Raw genomic sequence first — 23,371 nt, forward strand, 5'->3', positions numbered from 1 at the left:
CTGTTTTGAGACAGCTCTTTCAAACTTATGGTCACGATTTCCCACAAAATCATCTCGTTGCAAATGGGGACATAGATTCTGTGGAAAAAGAGAAGGGAGGAAAGGGCCAGAGGGCATCTCTAACATAATATAGTGGTTTTGGATTCTTTATCTATGATATTCTCTCCGGAAAGGTTATTGGATAATAAGGCATAGTAGACTGACATAAACCGAGGGGAATGCTCTCAGAACAAAATTATCTTATTGTAAAAAGGACAAAGATTCCATTTACTAATTTTGCTTTCTCCTTCAGTTTAACTGCCAACTTTTGACCCACTTATTGATTTATTCCAGGTTTGTGTTAAGAATTTACCTTGTGATTTTAAAGTCACTCCCATGAAAATAACAGTGGCTTTCCTCACTCCTTTCAGAGACCTTGTCAAAGTGTTATTTTTTCCACTTCAAATATAGAGCTAGTCTACAAATGCTGAAACGATAATTAAGGCTTATGTAAGATTGTTTCATTTTAAAAATTAGCTGCTATTTTTTTCTTATCTAGGAGTTACTCTCTAAATCTTTCTGGTTCAAGACTATAACTTACAAAAATAAGGCATTTTCAGGTCCTGGCTTACATAGTGATTTAAAGAAGAAATGTGTGAGAAGAAAAATGATAAGCATTACTCATTGACCCCTTTGGTGTTTTTGGTTATATTTCTTTTTAATTTTTTTGAAAATATATTTTTTATTGATTTCAGAGTGGAAGGGAGAGGGAGAGGGAGAGGGAGATAGAAACATCAATGATGAGAGAGAATCCTTGATCGGCTGCCTCCTGCATGTGATGATCTGGTTCATAGGCCAACACTCAACCACGCTGGCTGGGCTGGTTATATTTCTTATAAACACATTTCGGTAGTTTGATCCTATAGCATATGGCAGCCTCCTAAAATTAGAATATATTCAAATTTTCCCTGGGGCCTTTTATTAGGTCCCTAGAAAATCCAGGTGCACAACCAAATTAATAATAGTGAGAGGCTATAATTGCCAAGCTGTTAATAGTATTCTTTCTGGAGAGAAGCCACCATAATCAAAAGAAACTGTCCTGATAGCATTTGGGAAGGTGAACTCTCTTGGGAGTTTTTTGAAGAATGAAGGAAATCGCATTTCTTTTCTGTTCAGGGTAGCTGTTGCTATTTTGGATAGCTTTTCCAAAATTAGGTTCCTCGTGACATAACATAACAATTTCGAACTTCTCTCTGCCCACCCTGTTTCTGTGTATCCTAAATCCTCTCATGGGGGCCATCACTTCACCCTCCCCTATAGATCACATCCTTCCTTGACTCCAGGCCATTCCTGCTGCCTGGTATGCCCTTCCCACCCTTCTTATTTCATTTTCTGCTCAGTGGAAGCATTTATTACCATGTTATATTGTGATTAGCTGTTTACCTATCTTTTACCTATCTCTTCCATTCGACTGAGCACCTCATAGGACCTTGTTCCACTCATCTTTGTATTCCCAGCCCCTGGCACAATGCCTGGGACATAATAGATGCTCAATAAATGATGTTGGAGTTACCGAGAGCTAGTGATTTTAAAATACAAGCATCACTTTGCAGGCTTAGAAATGTTCTGCCCATTCTAGTCGATTGACATCATTATCCTGCCGTGGTCTGAGAAAGCAAAAAATGCCTTGTGCTCAGTGGTTGTTCCTTTATTTGAGGCCTTTGTTGGGCCCTGCATCGAGAGACTTGATAATCTGCTGCCAGCCGTTCTGTAATTCCCTTCCTTATTACTGTGCCTCGCTGCCTCTGACTTCTCCAGGATCCTTTTATCTCAAGGTGTGCCTTTGAATGCTGGCTGAAATAGATAGTGTGTCTCATTCAGGAGGCTCTTATTACTCAGCTAAAGCAGAGCAAGCCATGTGGTAGTTAACTAGACATGCAGAGGATTATAAAATCGGTGGCACATAAACTGGTTCAGTAAATGCAATAGCCTGGTTAGTCAGGAGAGCATTAGCATAGCAAACGCACACGTTCAGAGGGGTAGTGAAGATACTAAGTAGCATGGAATTAAAATCATGTGTTTCATTTACCAAAATACACCCAGCAGGAGGGAACTGGTCTAGGGGTCAACAACCTAGAATAATTAGAAAGATGCATTAATGTGCGGACTCTAAGGTCTTGTTATAAAACATGCAAGTGTTACTTAACCAAAGTCGGAGTGCCTGGTGCTGCGAAAGGCCAAGGCTCAAAATGGCAAAGATTGGAGTTAGGAAAGGTTTAGTGATCGAGAAGGTGCCAACCATGAAGATGGGAGACTAATGGTCCCCCAGATCCATCTTGCTCACTGGACCAGGGTTTTTAAGGGGCCCGGGGAACAGGTAGTGGAAGTGCTGGTGGGCAAGGTTTAATCAGAGGACCTTGAAACTTGGCCACTACGGTTAAGGGATGTCAACAGCAGATCTTCCTACACAGCAGACCCTTGGCTTCTGAAAGCTCGGGTGTTCCAGTTTCAATGATGTCCTGGTCCTTTTGTTCCTTTGGGGGAAGGGGGTACGAGACTTTGGTTTCCGGTGCAGCGGCAGGTCCAAGTTCTCTCCTTTGCACATTCTTCAGCTGCATGACTTGTGGTTTTGGTCTGTTGTCTCTGAAACGCAACTCAGTCTATTATTAAGCAGGACAAGGCCATTGAGAGCCGTTACACGAGGCCTGGGAAGAATGTTGAGCATCATTTAAAGTTAAAATTGCACATTTTAGAGATGAAATGACTGTGATTCACATAAGAACACAGTTCTAGATGATAATTAGGGCTCAGCCCTAAATCTGCATCTTCTGACCCCAAATCTAGTTCTCTGAAGCATGCTCTGTTATCTCATTTTTTAAGTATGGAAGAAGTCAGTATGACATTAGATTCATAAGGACAGAAATTACTCTCTTACAGAGTATTGGCATCAATAAACTACTCTTTTCTATCAACCTCAGCCACTTTTCTGTGATGGGTAAATTCTGACTAAAAGATCAGGGCTCTTCTCTTAATTGTCATTCTTAATTTTTTAAAATATGGTGTTGAGTTTTGGGGATGAGGTGTATATGGCAAGAAGACGTTCTAGATTTGGGACCTCAATCAACTCTCTTCCCTGTAGGTTTCCATCATTGCTGTGAATGAGGGCCTTCAAGTTAGGACTGATCCTGGTTTCCTAGTGAGGACTAGAGGCTGAAATTCAGTTTGTTTTGAAAATCAGGAACCAAGTGATTCCAGCCCGATTGTGTGTCTGCTGTTTGTATGATGGGAAGGGCCATTTTATCTCAATGCTAAAATCACAGCAGAGAATGTGATGATGTTTGAATTTCTTAGACTTAAAGGGCTAGTCTGTGAAACTGAAGCACAGAGAGAAGAAAGAGGATATTTTGTTTAGAAGTTTATTCTTTTGTGTTATGCCTACCTTTCTTAGACTAAATCAGGGAAAACCAACATGGCATTTTAATTTGTAATGAAATAAATAGGGTTAGGATTCTGCTTTGCTTACTGCTTCATAGAATTGAAAACATATGGAGAACATTTAAAAGATGAAATGAAAAAGGAAGTTGTTATCTGTTGCACATGGGAAGTGATTTTAAATTTAGGAATTATTGAGTCATTCTCGAGCTGAATTTGAGTCAATTCTGTTAGATTAAACAGCCATTATCTGTGTTCTGGAGATGAAAGAGTTTAACCCAGTGGTTCTCATCCTGTAGGTTGTGACCCCTTTGGGGGTCAAACGACCCTGCCACAGGGGTCTCCTAAGACCATCGGAAAACACATATATAATTACATATTGTTTTTGTGATTCATCACTATGCTTTAATTATGTTCAATTTGTAACAATGAAAATACATCCTGCATATCAGATATTTACATTACGATTCATAACAGTAGCAAAATTCCAGTTATGAAGTAGCAACGAAAAGAATTTTATGGTTGGGGGTCACCATAACATGAGGAACTGTATTACAGGGTCGTGGCATTAGGAAGGTTGAGAACCACTGGTTTAACCCAATTCTCCCTTGCAGTTTGTGTTAAATACTGTGTTCTTGCATAATCAAGAACTCCGAAGATGATTAACAGCCTAAAATGGAAGGAAGCAAGTCTTAAAGAGTAGTTGTAACGGGACACAGGTTTGACTGCCTGAAGCAACAAAAGCCAAACTCATGAGCTGGTGCTGGTAAGAAGGAAAGGAGATTATTCAAGTTGCTGGTGACTTGAGAAGATGTGTAGACTCCTGTCCTCAAAACTCTTTCTTCACATCTCAGTGCAGGCAGAGGTTTTTATAGGGAAGGAGAGGGAAAGCAGAACAAAGAGATCAGGCAGAGGGACTGGGGGCATGCAGGCAGTGTCCTTGAGTTGGCCATCTGGTTTTTGTCGGTGAATTCCTGTGTCTCGGCCGTCTGTGCCAGGTGCCAGGGCCTTGAAGGTCAGGCTGCTCCTTAGGGTCACACAGGAGCTGAAGTTGCTGGATTGTGATGTATACTAAAAAAACTTAACATGCAAGCTCTAGTTTTGAGAGAAAAAACCAGGTTGGAGTAACAAGCTGGTTTTAACATTTACTAAGATTAATATGGGTAGTTTTATATAAATAAGTATGGCATATTCATCCCCTGTTGCATAGTAACCTTTTAACATTTTAGTCAGCATCACTAATAGGGAAGGCAGTATTTCTGGGGCTGTAAAACCCAACACAAACTTTCTTTTTCTCCCTGTTTCTCCATAACTCTTCATTGAAAATGTTCCTAGTTTAATTCTATTAATTATATCATGTCTTCCTGCTTTCCTGGGGCCATGTGATAATGGTATAGTTTTTTTTCTTACTATTATAGATAAGACTGGTGCTTTGAATTAACATGTTAGAAGTATTTTAATTCATTCGGGTAGATGGACTCACTTTAATTACTTCTCTGGATTTGCTACAGTTCTAATAAAAATTTTTTAAGGAGCCCTGACCCGTTCGGCTCAGCAGATAGAGCAGCCGTGGGCAAACTACGGCCCGCGGGCCAGATACGGCCCGTTTGAAATGAATAAAACTAAAGAAAAAAAAGACCGTACCCTTTTTGTAATGATGTTTACTTTGAATTTATATTAGTTCACACAAACACTCCATCCATGCTTTTGTTCCGGCCCTCCGGTCCAGTTTAAGAACCCATTGCGGCCCTCGAGTCAAAAAGTTTGCCCACCCCTGAGATAGACCGTCGGCCTGCGGACTCAAGGGTCCCAGGTTTGATTCCGGTCAAGGGCATGCACCTTGGTTGCAGGCACATCCCCAGTAGGGAGTGTGCGCGAGGCAGCTGATCGATGTTTCTCTCTCATCGATGTTTCTAACTCTCTATCCCTCTCCCTTCCTCTCTGTAAAAAATCAATAAAATATATTAAAAAAAATTTTTTAAGGAAAATATGTGACATAAAATTGTATATTAATAATACTTCCTGAATGTTATTTGAAGATTGGAATTTTTGGTCAAAGCAAATGTGTTAGCAAAATACTAGCATGGGCTGAAACTGTTTGGATGTGGTATTAGAGTCAGTGGGAATGAAAACAATATTTACAATAAACTGCTTTAAGTTTGTTTTTTTAAAAAACAATTCTCACACTATAAAAACTATTGGGATAGTCTCTGAGTAAAGTAATATTTCTGTTTTTTTGGGGGGATCAATCTGTCCTACTTATTTTGCTGCTAGTCTTAGTTTTAATAAATTGAGTTAGTTTAGGTAAACCTTTTCTTCTAAAGAATTTAAACTGCATCATCCATTTTCCTTCTTACCCAGTGTTTCTAAATGAGATAATGGAGGGGGGAAGAACTGTTTTTACTTAAGTAATGAGGGACATTTGGTTGAAGATGATTATTGTGAACTCTGAGGTTGGACAGCAAGTGGAGAAAGGAAGATTCTTTTGGAGTTTTTGGGGTATCCTCTACATCAGTGGTTCTCAACCTTCCTGATGCTGCGACCCTTTAATATAGTTCCTCATGTTGTGGTGACCCCCAATTTCATTGTTACAAATTCAACATAATTAAAGCATAGTGATTAATCACAAAAACAATATGTAATTATATATGTGTTTTCCGATGGTCTTAGGCGACCCCTGTGAAAGGGTCTTTGGACCCTCAAAGGGGTCGCGACCCACAGGTTGAGAACCGCTGCTCTACATTATAGTCTTTGAGCTGGTAGTTAGCTAAACCCTTTTATTTCCTTTTCAAAAAAATGTATTAGTCCAGGCATTTATTTAATTACATTAACCTTGATCCCTAGTGAATTTCGTTCACTTAGTATTGGCCTATTTTGTTCTCCTAGCCAGCAGAAACCATTTTCCACCTTGGTTTGTTTCCACGTCGTTCTCTTCGTCGTCAGGACGATCTGTCTGCACATTGTCCGAGTGGGGGTGAGAGCCTGGCAAGCCCCGTTTGTCACTAAGAGTTTCTGACCACTTGAACCCACTTGTCTTTTTCTCTCAACTTTTTGAAATCTGCTTTTCTTCCCAGATCTGGATCCATTTCTACGCATGTCCGGGATTCAGTTCCTGGTCCCCTACAAATTTCAGTTTTACCTTGGCACTTTCTCTCAGGGTTCCCATCATTTCTGCTTTACCAAGCAGCTATCCTCATTGGTTGGAAGTCCGGAATCACGGTTTCTGTCTCACGGTTTCATTCTGAGAGATAGAACTTGTCAGAGGACAATAGAGGATTTATCAGCAGAATATCATGAATAGAAGATGTTCAAAAATTAGTGTCTCTCATAATAGCACTGTCTTATTTCTGAGCCGACTTTATCATTTCTATAAAAATATGTTATCTGCCTCTTTAGTTTAGTGAGCACTCTGATTCCATAGTCATTAGGGTGATATTCTTTCTTCTTTGAAATCACTTTAAATACACTTTCTCACATTTCTGCCCTAGGTCGTGGCTTCCCGGATGTGTGCCTAGTTCCTTGTCCTTTCACATACGTGGGCAGCTTATTTTCACTGCACGTGGTGGAATGTCTGTGGGCCTCAGATCCAGTCAATCAGGTTTCAGTAACGATTGTGCCATCATACTTGCCATCGTTTTTAAGGCTGCAGATTCTTTTTTAAAAAAAATATATTTTATTGATTTTTTTTAAAATATATTTTATTGATTTTTTACAGAGGGGAAGGGACAGAGATAGAGAGTTAGAAACATCAATGAGAAAGAAACATCAATCAGCTGCCTCCTGCACGCCCCCCACTGGGGATGTGCCCCCAACCAAGGTACAGGCCCCTGACCGGATTCGAACCTGGGACCCTTCAGTCCGCAGGCCGACGCTCTATCCACTGAGCCAAACCAGTTAGGGCAGGCTTCAGATTCTTTAATAGCCATTCGTCTTTTCAGTCCCTGTGCCTTCCCATGTAGACCTCTAAGACCACATGCATGTGCTCCAAGCCTTTTTAGCTTTCATGCCATCTTCTCCTATGTTTTGTACCAGTCATCTCATTTCTTAGCACGAAGCTTAAGAAGATAGGGACTTTTCTGCTCCTTTGGATTAATGAAAATTTTTTCTTTTTCTTTGGGTTTTGGGGAAGGATGCCCTGCATGCTGACTTGCCTTTTCTCCACGTTTTCTTCATCTTACCTGTTCTCTCGCTTAAACTGACCTCCAGAGCACCTCTGCATCCAGCACGTACCTGGCTCTGTTATTGCTCATTGCCTTCCTCTTCCATTTTTCTAGGCTTCAGCTTTTGCTGATTTGGGTTGGTGTTTCATAGGATGACAGACATTATTGCTGCTGCTTGTCTGCTTTTTTTATTTCTTGGCAAAAGATGAATGTTCGTTCTTAACCTTTTTTTTTTTTAAATCCTCACCTGAGAATATGTTTATTGATTTTAGAGAGAGAGGAAGGAGAAAGAGAGAGGGAGAGAAACATCGATTCGTTGCCTCCCATATGCTTCCCAACCGGGCATTGAACCTGCAACCTTTTGGTGTATGAGACGATGCTCCAACCAACTGAACAACCCAGTCATTCGAAATCTTGTTGAAAGTTAAAATGATTCAGGGAAAAAGTCTGCCATGTGATTCCTGCCTCTTTCCCTCCCCCACAGCCCTCACTTTGCATCATGAAACATCCGGGTTTGCAGGTTCACAGCCTTCTCCACTAGCAGCCTCCACGGGTCGGGCCGTTTCTGTGGCTGTAACGGATGGAGGTTGTCACTAAAAAAATAAATAAATAAATAAAAATAAGGAAGTTATTGCCTGGCAGCTCCTCTGTTCCTTTGCCTGAGATATAAATAGTACTTGCCAAGTAAAAACAAAAACATTGTCACCCAAGGATGAATTCTGATCTCTCTCCGAGCTTTATTATACAACTTTTCAGAATTATAAAGTAGCATGCGTGCAGGGCAGAGAAAGCAACCTTGGAAAAGAGAGTTCAAATCAATAATAATTAACATTTCCTAGCCTCAATTTTCCTGCTAATGACTGACGACAAGTACTAATTAGAGAAGCCTCAAGTGTCTGGATTTTTTAGATGGACCAGATGGTGCCACACAAGATCTATGCACAGCGCCAAGGAGAAGTCTGGGTGGTTCCTAGCTACCTTGCTTCCAACTTGACCTTGTCTGAGGACACCTGCGCATGCCCATTGCTTTGCACTGAGGCCTCTTCTTTGTTCCTTCTCTATCTCACCCACTTGTGACTTTAGGAGGTGTGTCTCTGCCATCCTTTGTGAGTGCTCTTACACACTTTTATTATTACTTTTTCCTTAACAAGTGCATTTTATTCATTTTTTCTTTTCAGATTTCTTTGACTCTTATGTTATTGCCTGATCTCACTAGATGCCCCCCCCACCCAACACACACACACACACACACACACACACACACACACACTAGTTCTTTCTCGTGATCACACAAAACCAGCCCAGAAGCCTCACCCCCTTCAGTGGGTAGCATTGAGATGGTCCTGCCTCTTCAGTTTTTTAAAAACTCTTTTCACAGGTTGTCTGAAAACATGTTTTCTCCGGTTGGTTTGTACTTCACATTCTTTTCTTCCTTTGCTATGGAAGTCAGCCAACCAACTCGGAGAAAGCATTGATTTCTGTATAGAAATTTTCCATACTGTTGAGTGTGGATGAAGTTTGAACAGATGCTGCACGTGCACTTTACCGTGTGCAAATCATCCTAACAGGAGAGCAAAGCGTGGGCCCGATGGGGTGTTACCCAGTGCTGGGGTGTTACCCGATGCGCGCTTTTCATCTGAGTTGTTTTACCAGTGTCTTCCGCTCCTTCGCTGGGAAAGTCGTGATGCAGTTACTCTCAGTGAAGAAACTTTGTCTTAATTTGGGGTTGTTGTTTTTGTCGAAACTTTCTTTGGTGGAACCAGAGGAGAAGAGTGATTGGTTGCCATCAGCATTTGTGGTGTCAGTGAGAAGTACTAGTTTCTGTCCCTTGCCCTTGTATTTCTTGCCCCTGCTGAAGAGTCACGTCAGGGAGAACAGTTAGGGAGCTGCTGCAATAATGCAAGCAAGAGGCAGAAGGCCCTGAGCTTTGGGAAGAGTGTTAGACATGGGGAATAACTCACATTATTTTTTTTAAAAATGGAAGCAAAAAGGATTTCTGAATATATTTCAAAGTCTTGTAAGTGCTTCAGAATTTAGAAACCACCGTTTTTCTTAGCATTGCTGTTTTCTTTTTCGCATGTGCTAGTTGGTACTTATTTAACTAATTAAGGAATATATCACATTTCTCACGTATGTACTTTCTCGTTTTGGAAATTACTTGATGCCTATTGCATATTGAAAAAAAAAAGAACATTGTAGGTTTCCTTCATTATAAAAGTAGAAGGGAAACAAAAATAACTTGTATTATCACCCGGAGATGATAATTATTAGTATTTCAGTGTATTCCCTTTCAGTCTTTGGTAGGTATAGAAATAATTTGCACATAGGACCAAAGAGCCAACATTGAATTATGAGCTGTCATTAACTATTCATTATGTGGATACAGCAGATATATTTTACATTTGTCCTATCATTAACCATTTAGGTGGTTTCCAACTCCTTCATATTTTAGCAAATGCTGTGGTAAATATCTTCATGAATAGGAAGTCTTCATGCTTATCCCTAGGATAATGGATTCCTGTACACATGAATTTTTAAAGTCAGGACTGTCTTCGAAGAGTTGAATGGAATAAGTGTAAAGGTGGGAATGAGTCCTAATGACTGAGAGTTCTGTGGGTGGAGGAGGTGGCAGTGCTCAGCTGCCCTGCCTGCCCCCCCTCCGCCACCTGGTCACCAGCTGGGGAGGAAATGCCGGAGCGTGGAGAGGTTCAGAGCACATGCTGGGGTCTCCTTGCCTCCCCCTGACTCATTCTCAGGTGAACGTCGGTGCACATCTGTACCCACTATTTCAGTTTAGATGCCCTCATGTTTCCTGACTCTTCCTGGGAGATTTGTTTGATTTGGGTCAAGATCTGTCTGTTTATCAAAGAAGGTAGCTTTTGTCCTCCGTGTCCTGTTCCTTCCCAGCTGTTGGGCAGCAGGTACACCATCACTAAAATGCCTCTTGTAATCCCTGGTATAGGATTTTGCCCACCCACCTGTGTGTGTGTGTGTGTGTGTGTGTGTGTATTGTTATATTGTGTATACAACCCAAGTTGGAAGTGAAGATGCATATACTTCATTTTTTTTTAATAAAAAGGGTTCATTTTAAGCTTTCACTATTTAATTAAAATTTCTTTTTCTCTTTGTATAGGTTGAAGAAATTGTGGATGTTGGATCCTTTGCCCCAGAAGACATCCATATTCCTAAGATTTATGTACATCGCCTTATAAAGGGAGAAAAATATGAGAAAAGAATTGAGGTAGTTGACTTAGCTTCACTGTCAGTATTTCCGGGTCTGATTATCAGAGACGTGTGTCCCTGGGTTCATTCCAGATAAGAGGGAATTAAAGCCGAGCAGGAAGCCTCTCTCTGGGTCTTAGTATGAGCTTCTCATGGTGAAGGGACAGGTGAAGGGACATGTCACCTGTGTTGTTGTCCAGCCCAACAGTGCCTGGTGATCCTGGTTTCCAGGCTCCTGTGAGTGTTCTGACTTAAGATGCATAGTGTTGCTTCTCCCCTGTCCCTCGGGTAGAGAAGGATAAGTAGGTCTCCGAGGCTGTCCCCCTGCTGGACTGTCCATGTTTGATCATGCAGAAATGTCTTAAAGTTGCTTTACGGTTTACAGAGTCCGGGAAGAAGGCCACTTCCCATTAGTGTTAGGCATTAGGCTCTAGGCAGCTGGTGGGTAGGAGATTGTGGCAAGGAGTGGCTTGCAGGAGCATTGGAGGTATTTCAAGTATACTCAGAGCTAGAAGAGTGACCATCTGGACCAGAATGGGTACCAAGATTCATACGTGTCTAGGGATCAGCAACAGAATAAACATGTATTGGGGGTATCAGGGAATCAGAGATAGGCTATATCCTTTGGATGACAAAAAAAAAAAAAAAATAAAAGGCATTCTGCGATCTAAACCTGATGTCAGCCAGCTAGGGAGAAATGATGGAACATTTGCAAATAGGAACCAGAGTCTGTGTTAGGAGATTCAGCTTTGGAAATACTTTCCTGGCTGGTTGCTGGATATGCCTGAGCCCTGTGATGTGCTGGTAGCAAAACCAGTCCAGACTCTGCAGGTGGAAATAGGCTGTTGAGAGAGCAACACCTGGTAAACACACTCTGGCAGCCCTGCGAAAGCAGAGCCCAAGTCTGTTCCTGTTCCCTTCGTTCCGGCTCAGTGCCCGAGCTCTGGAGGAGAGTGCAGTTGTAGGAGCCTTGGGAGGTGGCAGTAGCAGCAGTCAGTGTGACAGGAGCAGGGGGATTAATTGCTTCAAAGAGACAGAGCAAGGATACCTTGCCCTTCAAATAAATCTGACCTCAATCCCTTATTTTCTAAAGAATTATTTGTGCCCTGGCCAGGTGACTCAATTGGTTGGAGTGTTGTCCTGTGCACCAAAAGGTTGTGGGTTCGATTTCTGGTCAGGGCACATTTCTGGTTTGAGCCCTGGCCAGGGTGCATATGGGAGGCAGCCAATTGATGTTTCTCTCTCACATCAATGTTTCTCTTGTTCTCTCTCTCCCTTCCCCTCTGACAAATCAATAAGCATATCCTTGGGTGAGGATTAAAAAAATTATTTCTGGGTATTCTCTTTTTTCTCTTTTTAACTCTGTTATATTGCAGATTGGCCTCATAGTAGTAGGAGGAGAGAGTTCAATTTTTTTCTAGTAAACTTTTGTGCTTTACAGTGATAAAAATCCAAGGTGTACCTCAATTATGACTAATTTATTTCTGTTGATCTTAAAGCGTTTATCAACCCGGAAACAGGAAGATGTAAAAGCCAAGTCCGGAAAACCTGGAGATAATGTGAGGGAGCGCATCATCAAGCGGGCAGCCCTTGAATTTGAGGATGGCATGTATGGTATCCTTTATCTTTGTGGGACTGGCAAAGACGAGGCCCTCCTTTTCCCATGTTCTTCAGGCTACCAGGCCTGCTGCACGGCGATTTTTTTATAGACCTTTGTAACTTTTAAAGCGGTTGATTAGTTTTTACCAAGTGTGGCATATAATCTACAGATATCAAGATTTATGAAGTTGGCCTGCCCGAGTATCTGAGTTGGTTCAAGTGTCTTCCTGATATGCCAAGGTTGCGGGTTCGATCCCCAGTCAGGGCACACACAAGAAGCAACCAATGAATGCATAAAGTGGAACAACAAATTGATGTCTCTGTCTCTCTCCCAAACCAATAAATAAAAATTTAACAAAGGGAAGGATATATGAAATTGGAATTATAGTCCATTTGCCTTCTTGAACAAAATGGTGACCAAAAATTTGTTTAGCTATTTTCTCATATACTATAGACTTCAGTGCAATTTGGCATTTGGCTAAATGTTACTGGGATTGGAGCTTACGCAAGATGAGGGTTTTAAACCTCAGAAGTACTAGTTATAGCCAGTGCTTTTGGCTTTCTCTGTATTCTGACGTTTGCATACTCGTTGAAACGTAAGATCCAACTTTTTTTAAAATTTATTTTTCAATTACAGTTTACATTCAGTATTATTTTATATTAGTTTCAGGTGTACAGCATAGTGGTTAGATAATCAGATACTTTATGAAGTGTTTCCCTCTGATATTTCCAGTACCTACCTGGCACCATGCATAGTGATTCCAATATTATTGGCTATATTCCCTATGCTGGACTTCATAACCCCGTGCCTATTTTGTAACAACCAATTTGTACTTCTTGATCCCTTTGCCTTTTTCACCCAGTCCCCTAGCCCCTTCCCACCTGGCACCATCACTGTGTTCTTTGTGTCTATGAGTCTGCTTCTATTTTGTTTGTTCATTTATTTTGTTCTTTCGATTCCACATATAAGTGAATTATATGGTGTTTGTCTTTCTCTATAAGACCCAACTTCTTAACAGGCCCTTGTTTCCTCTGACAAAGGTCTCTTGAGTATCCTTTTTTATGTCTGATGTTTTATAAGGGTGTTCAGTAAATGACTCAAATTCTTCTTTAAGTACTTTCTCTAATTTTTTTTTTTTGATGCATTTTAATTATGTGTCTGGGCATGGGCCTGTTTGGGTTCTTCTTGCTCGGGGTTCTCTGTGCCTCCTGAACTTATGTGTCTTTTTCCTTTACCAGGTTAGAGAAGTTTTCTGCCATTATTTCTTCAAACACATTCTCTATTCCTTCTCCTTTTCTGCATCTTCTGGCACACGAGCTATTCTAATATTGTTACGTTTCACGTTGTCCCACAGCTCCCTTAAGCTGTCCTCCTGTTTTTTCATTATTTTTTCTTTTTGGTTCTCTGATTGATTTTTTTTCAACCCTGTCTTCGATCCTTAGCTTCCCCACTGCTGTGTATTCCTTCCAATGTGTTTTTTATTTGTGTTATGTCATTCTTTATTTCCAATTGTTCTTTTTTCATAGTTTCTGTATATTTTTTCTTGCTGTTAAGCATCTTTACCATCATTACTCTGAACTCTGTTTCAGATAACTTTCTTATCTTTGTTTCATTTATTTCTTCTGGAGAATTTTCTTGTTTTTTCATTTGGGGGTTGCTTCTTTGTCTCCTCATTTTGGCTGTCTGTTTGGATTTCTGATTATGTATTAGGTAGATCCTCTATACCTCTCAATCTCTAGTACAGGACAGTGTCAAACACTGTTTCTGACTAGTTAGGACAGGCAAAGATTCAAAGCCTCCAGAGACCACTTCTGCCTACAGACTGATAGGATCCCCGACCCAGGTAATGTCCTAGGTAGTGGCAAGAGTTTTTTCAACAGGGCCGGGCAGTTGCTTCTGCCTGGAGGCTAGTAGTTATTTTTAGTCTCTTAAGTGGCCTCATGGCAAGGTATTTTCCAGTAGGGTGCATCAACTGTCTTTCCCCCAGGCAAGGCCTCCTATATAGCAAATGTCTGTGTGGGAAAAATGTCGTCTGCTATGTGAGGGAATGACTCAGCTTAGGAAACTTGGGATGTCTGCCTTCTGAGCTCTAACCTCCGAGTCCTCAATCCTAGCTTTTGCTTACACAGCTCTAGTCCACTCTGCCCTCCCTCTGCCAGAGCACAAGATGGGTGACTCTTATGAAGAAAATAAGACATTTTGCGGGGGGAGATCAGCAGCCTGACTCTGTACCTAGTTAAATAGTATCCCTAATGCACATTCCCGTTAGCCTATAGTCTAGTCACTGCTCCTTCCTTAATTATCTGGTCTTGCCAGACCTGTTTACCTAAATACTCACATTTTACAGAGGCCATAAACCATGAACAATACACAATTCTTGGACAGGGTTATCAGTGGTGGCGCCAGGACAGGCCTTTAGGTGTGGTCTCACGGCACCCATCCCAACACATGGGGTTTTTTGCAAAGCCCAAGAAAGGTCCAGAAGTCTTATTTGGGGACAAAGAAACCAAAGGGTATAAAGAGAAAGCTTCCTCTATATTGGTTTGCTCAGGATTTGGAAACAGACTCCCCTGAGTCATGGTACTAGTACATCTGGAAATAAATGGGTTTTTCCTGTATCTCCAAGTACTCCTGTGTGTATTTTCCAGTTGCCTGGTAAATTCTGTAACAGCTCTACAGGGGATTTTGTGCATTGGCCCGTTAAGAGGGTGCCTGACTTTTCAGCTGTCACTCCCTGGCAGACAGCAACCTGGCTGCTTTTCACAGGGAGATGTTATGTGGATACCCTTCTCAGTTCTGGTGCTCTCTGCTGCAGGGCCCAGCTTGGGGCTTAGACCCCAGAGTTCTCAGTGGCAACCCCCATAGCTGAGATATCTCTCTGGAATTTCACTTGCTGCCTATTGGCACCTGGCCAGCCCTTTCGTGCCTTCGCCCCCCTGCACCTCTTACCAGTTTCTATGCGGCCTCCACTTTCAGTCCTCAGGTATCAGGGTTCTCTCCTGTGAGTCTTCTGTTGATGATTCAGGGAGTTTTGCTGTATTTTAATTGTAATTCCAGTTTGTTCTTGGGAGCATGTCCTTGCTGCATCCACCTACTCTGCCGCCATTTTTAATCTTTTAAGTATTTTCTCAAAAAAGAGATAGGAAGAGGTAATTAGTACAACGAGTGTTTGGATTTTGACTGCATTTAAATAACAGTGAGTGTTTACCACTCTCGAGCAGTAGTGGACAGCATAGTCGGCAGTTCTGGGCAGCATATCTTTTTTATCCTTTTTAAAATTAAATTTATTGGGGTGACATTAGTTAATAAAATTATATAGGTTTGAATTGTACAAGTCTATAATACATCATCTGTATATTGGATTGTGTGTTTACCACCCAAAGTCCAATCTCCTTCTGTCACCATATATTCGACCCTTTTACCCTTTACCACCCTCCCTCTTCTTCCCCTTCGGTAACCACAATACTGTGGTCTGTGTCTGTGAGTTTTTATCTACATATCGCTGATCTGTTCAGATTGCTGGTATTGAGAGGCAAGACTGAACCCACACCATTTGGGTACATATTAGGATTTATCCTATTTTGATGTCTAAGGAAGAAGATTCAACACCCTCAGTTACTCTTTGATGCCTTAACCCAGCTACATTTAAAAATATATATATTTTATTGGTTTTTTACAGAGAGGAAGGAAGAGGGATAGAGAGTTAGAAACATTGATGAGAGAGAAACATTGATTCAGCTGCCTCCTGCACACTCCCTACTGGGGATGTGCCCACAACCAAGGTACATGCCCTTGACCGGAATCAAACCTGGGACCTTTCAGTCCATAGGCCGACGCTCTACCCACTGAGCCAAACTGGTCAAGGCCCAGCTACTTTTTATATAGTTACAATTTTTTTTCACTGAAACTTATGCCCCATCCCCCCTTGTGTTTTAGGGAAGACTCAGTCACCAGTGGATGCTATCTCAGTGACCCAAAGGAGATGAAACACTTTCATGCAGACATTTTGGTATTGTCAGAAAATTTTTAAAATTTAGAAATGGTAGCCCTTTTTAAGAATGTTAAGTCATCCTTATTTTTAGTTGGAGTTTTGAAAAGTCAAAATTGCTTTTAAACAAAGGTCAATCCACATTTAATAATATTATATCAGTCACAAGTCATAATACATCAGTCTAAATTTGCTGAGCATGTTAATGCAAACAGAATGTCTTACAGTGAAAATGACCTCTTGGCTGGTCTTCTAAAGCCACTGCTTTGATATATTTATGGGAAAGCATATCAGCGTTATTGAAAAAGCTGTGATTAATTAGTGATTTTATTTTATTTTATTTTTTTAATTACAAAAGTGCCTAGAGGGTGATTGGAGAATGTGTTCAGTAATTACATTTAGAGCAAGGGCCTTTAAAGAAGGCTTCTCTTCGGGTTGATGTATGTGGAAGATTTATGGCATAAATCTCTCTACCTTTTCCACATACTACCTTAACATCTTCTTTTCCAGCTAATTTGGGCATAGGAATCCCACTTCTGGCCAGCAACTTTATCAGCCCAAATATGACTATCCATCTGCAGAGTGAAAATGGAATCCTGGGTTTGGTAAGATAGAAATTAAAGTTTTATTTATGCAGTCCTTTTTCCCCTTGCTCATCTTTTTTTTTTTTTTTAATTTATCTTTATTGGTGAAAGTATTACATATGTACCCTTCCCCCCACCCCATTGACCCCCTGCCAACCCCCATGCCCCCCTGCCCCTCATCATCGTCTGTGTCCATTGGTTATGCATATATGCATATAAGTTTTTTTGGATGATCTCTTCCTACCCACTCACCCACCCCTGCCTTCCCTCTGAGATTCCGCAGTCTGTTCCATGTTTCTATGTATTTATGCAGTCTTGATGGAGAACTAGCTATTCCATGTAGTGCAATCTTCTAATAACTGAGAATTGTTAGCTTAAAGTTCCCAGCCTTCCTTTTCTATTTGTTTATCATCACAGTAAAATATTTAACTTTCCCATACAGTGGTGGTCATTGTGAGTATGTAGTGTTATATTTGCTGCAGCAGATGTTTCCTGACTATGCGAGTTTTTTCACTGCTCCTCCTTTATCAGGTAATGGGTTTCCATCTCCCCGTGCCTGCTTCACAGTTTGCTCTTTAGTTAACTACTTTTAACTCTTGTGTGGCTGGACAAGAATGAAGGTTAACCAGTCTCTGTGAAATAAAATTCAGTAAGGCTCCGAGTGAAAACGGGAGAGTAAGGTTTCTATTTAGGGCAGGGACATTTTTTTTTGACAGTTGATTAATTCAGAAAGTCTTAGCAATTCTTCTCATCAATGTGTTTTAAGGTCCTGTTGTCCCAAAGGGTAGAATTTTCTTTTCCTCAGAATTAACCTTGCAGGTGAGCTCAGTATTCTCAGAGAATTTGACCACAGTTTTTCCTCAGTATTATAATGAATAAAAGAAGCACATTTGCTTCCTGGATGACATTTTTAATTTAATTATGAACTATGGCAGAGATTATTTATAATTTGCCAATTTATAGTATTCCTAATCTTTATTGTTCCTCAGTGGATTATAACTGTTAATGCAATAAAAATTATATATGTAAAAAAATTATATATGTAAAAATGTATACCATTATTTATATTATAAATAATGATTATAAGCATAGAGTCGATACTGGTTGATTGAGGCAATAATCATGACCATTTTCAAAGACAAAAATGATACGTGTTTGGATGAAATCAGATTCGTATTGAAGTCAGAGACTTAGGCCCTGGCTGGTTTGGCTCAGTTAGTGGAGTGTTGGCCCTTGGACTGAAGGTTTGCATGTTTGATTTTGGTCAAGGGCACGTACCTTGGTTGCAGGCTCCATCCCCGGCCCTGGTCTGGGCACTTATAGGAGGCAACCAGTCATTGTTTCTCTCTCTGTGTCTCTCCCCGTCCCTCCCACTCTCTCTAAAATTAATGGATAAATATCCTCTGGTGAGGATTAACAAAGAAACAAACAATACAACAAAAAAGAAGACGTGTATTGTTTGGGTACCTTAGGGATTATCTAGAGTGACCAGTTCCCTCAGTTTGAAATAAGGGAAATAAGTTTACATGAATTACCCAGGGTCAATGTTTAAAAGGAAATTTACATAGGTCTAAACATTAGTTACCACTTCAATTTACTTAAAAAATAAAATTTTGGTCCTTAGAAAGTCCGTTAAAATTTTACAGCCAATATGTCCTCATTCTTGGTTCTATCAAGAATGCAGCCATTTAGTTTATATTTGCTAAGAGGAAGGTTTATGAATAATATTGCTGCATAGTAGGCCGTGAATACTTTTTGTTTTATTGTCATATATTTCTAAAAATTTAATATTACTTTCAAACTTTGATCATATTTAGAAGATATTTTTCACTTACCTAGTCACGATATTAGTGTAGGAAAGATTATGAGAAACACATAGTGTAGGGAAGACTGTGAGAAAGAATGTGAGAAACACAGCCATGCAAATACCAGAATTATCTTTTGAAGATTCACCTCAAGTCTTCTGAAGACGATTTCCTGGAGTTTTAGAGACGTTGTTTATATTACAGTATTGGTGTTCAGTTCAGTGAGAAACTTCTGTTACTAATTGACATTGGTTCATTTGTTTCATTTGGCAGGGTCCATATCCATTCGAAAATGAAGTCGATGCAGATCTAATCAATGCAGGTAAACTCACTCATTATGAGTTTCCCAGTGTTTTCCTTGCTGTTGATTTAGTTCTCTTCCAGATACCAGTAAGGAGTTGAGCTTGCTTCTTTGTCTTTTCTTAGAGAGTAGTCACTGTATTTTTCACTGAGGGGGGGAGATGAGCTTTCCAAGCCCCATTGTTGCCTGACTTCTTGTCAGAGGACTGTTATTAGGGAGACTAAGCTCAAGGCAAAATTCTAGGTGGAGCTACATCCCATGGTGAGAGCTCTGGTGGTTTAATCGGTCAGGGTCCCAGCTATAACTGGGGGTATTGAGGAGCCTGAAGGGAGGGACAGTTGACAAGGGTGTGGACAGGATTAGGGAAACCAGGGAAGGATGGTAAGATACCATGGTACAGGGAGTTACTATTATTACCCATAGGCAGGCCTTAAGCGGCAGCTGTCAGAGAGGGTCAGTCACCTAACAGGAACTATGGCCTTCGGTATGAAGAATTAAATTAGGACTGCTTAAACAAAACTCTTGCTGAATATATATATAATTGCTGGCAATTTTCAAATATATATATGAAAAACTGCAACAAAGGTTAGGAAACATAGCCTAACATCTCCCAGAAAGAACAAAAATACAGAAAAGGGAAGGAACACAGCCAGGTTGAGGGTGAGGTGGGTCTCCTTCACTGGGTCTCCTGCTTGAGCCTCCCCTTGGATAATTCCAGGTTGAAATAGGTCTGCACTCTCATGATGAGAAGAGTGTGGGTGTGGATCCATAGGGGCAAAAAGAAAAGATCTGGTGCATGGAGGTTTCTGTTATAGGAGCCACTTCCTGTCCGCTAGTCCTCATCAGAGTCAGAGAGCATCCTTCAGAGGTTCAAGGGTGGTGCTGAAGGGAGTGTCTGCCACTAAGTATGACCCAGTGATATGAGTAATATATAGAGTTTCTTTGAATTCGGGAGTCTAGTCTTGTCAGCTCCTTGTTCCCACACTCAGATGGTTTACTTCTTATTATGAGCTCTTTGTGCAACTAGAACCTAGAGTCCATGCATTAGCAACCTAATGCAGGCTGGAGGCCCTGGCCAGCGTCACTGCCCATGCTGGAGGCACCACCGCTGCCTCTCTGTTGGGGCCGATGATTATCCTTAGCATGGGACTGCCCATGAGAAGATAATTTTTATGCGATTCTTAGCCTGCTTGTCTGTACCCTTCTTTTACTCCTATTCACTCTATCTCTGAAAACGTATTATTCTTACTCCACATTCAAAAATAGTAGGTGCCAATCTCAGAAGAGAAGGAAAATGAGCTGAGCTTAAAGGCCAGATGCCGAGAAGAATTGATGTTTGATTCTTAGAGAATTTTTGGAAGTAAAACAGCTTCTGGTTGAATAGTTGAATTAGTTAACATGACTCAACGCTGAAAGGCCCACTGTGATAAAGCAATGCCATTTAGCCAAGGCTGTAATTTAATTGTGCTGTACCCTTTAGCAGTCGTTCATTGATCTGTGAAAATATTTGCTTCTTGGCCTAATTAATTTATGATGTTAGTGAGTTATTTGCAAAATGAATAACTCCATTTTCTAAATTTCAGGCTTGAGTTCATGGAACCCACTTTCCTTAGAAAAATAGTTAATCTTTTCTAATGACATTGTTGGATGGTAGGCATTTCTGATTGAGTTTAAAAGTAGCTCCATCCTAACGAAGCCACCAGTTTTGTATTTCAACTTCTGAAATGTCACGTATAATCTTAAACTGCTTTGTAAAACAGTAATTCAGTGCTTTTGGGAAGCCAAGCTGCAAAGCAGTTTAATAATATTCTAACTCTTTCATCAAAGTCCTCTTTGGGATTTATGATGCTTTAGATTTTGGAGCTGTCCAAATTAGGGAGGAAAAGCTTTGAGGTAGAGAACCCAGAATACAAATTGTCCGTTTCCTCAACTCCTTAAACTTGAAAATTACCTGAGAGATCAACCCATTGTTTGCGTTAAGTTGAAAGGAATTTTTTAAAAAAAATACGAGTTTCTTGAAATGGATATTGAATTAAGTGTCTGGGTAAAATCAGTGCATGAAATTTTAAAATAATAATAAAGCTATTTCTAAGGATCCCATTTTTCTAAATAATAATCTCATATGACTATGTCAAAACAAATCACACTTTTATAACACTAAATAATTTACAGCATACTTTTTTAGATGTGTGATATAGTTTGAGCCTCAGGTGAAACCTCATTATACAGATTGGGAAACTGAGCCCAGAAAAGTGAAGTAAGGCGCTCAGGATCACCTTGCTAGGGACTGGATACACACAGTCTTCTAGGCTTGGCTTCTGGCCTTTGCCTCCTATACACTGAGCCCTTTTTCTTTAAGGTATTGATTGTATTATTAGTTATAGTTATTTTTTTTGACCCTATTTGATATTGCACTTGAAAAGCATGGATTCAGCTTTAGAATATCTATTTCTGTTTAGTTACTGGATGTTTAAAAATTAACTTTGCTTCTGAAAAATGTAATTTGTAAGAGACCAGAATGTATTGGCAGGGGCCTGACAGCTCCTGCATGAGATGTGCTGTCCGGGCTCTTTAATAAAACTGTGCCTCATAAATCACATAGGGAGAGCTGAGGCTCCGCAGTGACCTCAGGGTTGCCTGTGACGTGGTAAATAGCACCTGGCATGTACGACAGCCCGTGGAAATTGCCATTGCGAAGTCACTGTGATTTAACACAGAGACCAAAGGAACGGAAATGTTTATGTTCCTCTGCTTTACTGTCCTACCACATAGTCCTGCTTCCTCTCCACCTCACAGGATTGGTGAGGAACGGGATTTGCTGGACATGGAATTTGTGTCAGGATAAGGTTCAGTTGTATTAGGCCTGTCCTGAAACCTGGGGTCCACAGGCTGGCTGTATGACCCACCATAACAGTCATGCTTGGTCCTGGAGTAGTAATTCCTTGAGGGGCGACAGCATTGTTCAGAGAGAGGAATGACAAGGCTAACGTTTATGGAGTCCTTTCTCTGTGCCAGGCACTAGGCTGAGGACATTGCATGCACATCTCATTTCATCCCTCAGCTCTTATGTGCTGTCTAAAAGCTCCTACTCACCACACTAGAAAGTATTTTCTAAAGCTCTTCAGCTTTATGGTACTTTGGAAGATGTGAAAATGTTTTTGTTGTTTAGCATCCAACTCCTTTGGGGGATAAATATTTCAGCATGATATAAATAGTCTTCCTCTTTCTCCACATTCGAGCTCAGATGGAGAGGGATAGAGATGGAGAAGTGAGCTTTCGGGCAAGACTTGAGAAGCTGGGTACTGCTGTGCTGCACGGCTGGGCATGGTCAGACCCCTCTGGTCCTGTTGTATCCAGGATCCTTTCTCTAGTCCTTCCCTTTCTTTTTCTCTGTCCTGTTACACCGGGGTCATGCATGGTAGGTCATACAGTTGACCTACCTTTGGCCAAGGGCCTGTGAATACTATTCTGGTCAAGACCAGAAGCTTCTCCTGGACACCCGAAGCTCCCGGACAGACAGGAAATAGATCACAAGAAGAAAGGAGCGTAGATGTAAATCAGATGATAGTATTAGATGAAGGTCTTGCGCAGTTCTGAACTTCTATTATGAGATGTAAGTTTTGAGAGCGGTCCTCTTGAGGGTTACATTAAATACATTGGCCGGTATTAGAATGTTATTTCCTACTTTCATCAAAGTCCTAGGGCCTTCATAGAAACTTTCAAGGTCAAGAGAGGAAAGATGAGAGGGGGAGAGAGATAGAGACTGAGATGGAAAGAGAAGATTCAACCCTAATGATGCTAAAGAATCTTTCTAGGTTATTCATTGTTGTTTTTTTAAAAATATCTGAGGTGCATCTCCTGTGCTATTCCCTTCAGAATTGCATTTCTTCATGGTTATTCCACAATCTTTTTGCTCCAGCGACCACGGTAGCACTGGATTCTTTCTCCTCAGTCCTGTTAGCATATAGCACCTGCTGGTGAGGGGAGTGGGGCTGCTGGGGGGCCTGGAAGGGTATTGCATTGTCTGTAGAGAACTTCAGAACAATAATAAAATGAAAAAATGGGTTTGCTCTTTATTACCACCATGCAAGGGCAAATGTGAACAGTGTTAGTGACAATTCTGACCCCTCTCTCCACCACAGTACTCTTAGAAATCTAATAGCCCTGTTTTCCCTTTGTCGTGTGTGTGTGTGTGTGTGTGTGTGTGTGTGTGTGTGTGTTTAGGCAAGGAAACAGTTACTGTTCTTCCAGGAGCCTCTTACTTCTCCAGCGATGAGTCATTCGCGATGATTAGAGGGTA

General features: G+C 40.9%; 1 protein-coding gene across 2 annotated transcripts in view; it reads left to right on the plus strand.

Annotated features, from left to right (window-relative positions):
- OXCT1 (3-oxoacid CoA-transferase 1) overlaps positions 1 to 23,371 on the plus strand; it is a 130,386-nt gene that overhangs the window by 54,972 nt on the left and 52,043 nt on the right. For both annotated transcript variants that reach the window (XM_059694861.1, XM_059694862.1), the window contains exons 8-12: positions 10,705 to 10,812; positions 12,293 to 12,407; positions 16,892 to 16,986; positions 19,044 to 19,092; positions 23,296 to 23,368. In XM_059694861.1, coding sequence (XP_059550844.1) covers positions 10,705 to 10,812; positions 12,293 to 12,407; positions 16,892 to 16,986; positions 19,044 to 19,092; positions 23,296 to 23,368 — 440 coding nt within the window. The remainder of the gene's footprint in view (positions 1 to 10,704; positions 10,813 to 12,292; positions 12,408 to 16,891; positions 16,987 to 19,043; positions 19,093 to 23,295; positions 23,369 to 23,371) is intronic.

The sequence above is a fragment of the Myotis daubentonii genome, chromosome 4 (assembly GCF_963259705.1).
Source record: "Myotis daubentonii chromosome 4, mMyoDau2.1, whole genome shotgun sequence".
Taxonomy (NCBI): Eukaryota; Metazoa; Chordata; class Mammalia; order Chiroptera; family Vespertilionidae; genus Myotis; species Myotis daubentonii.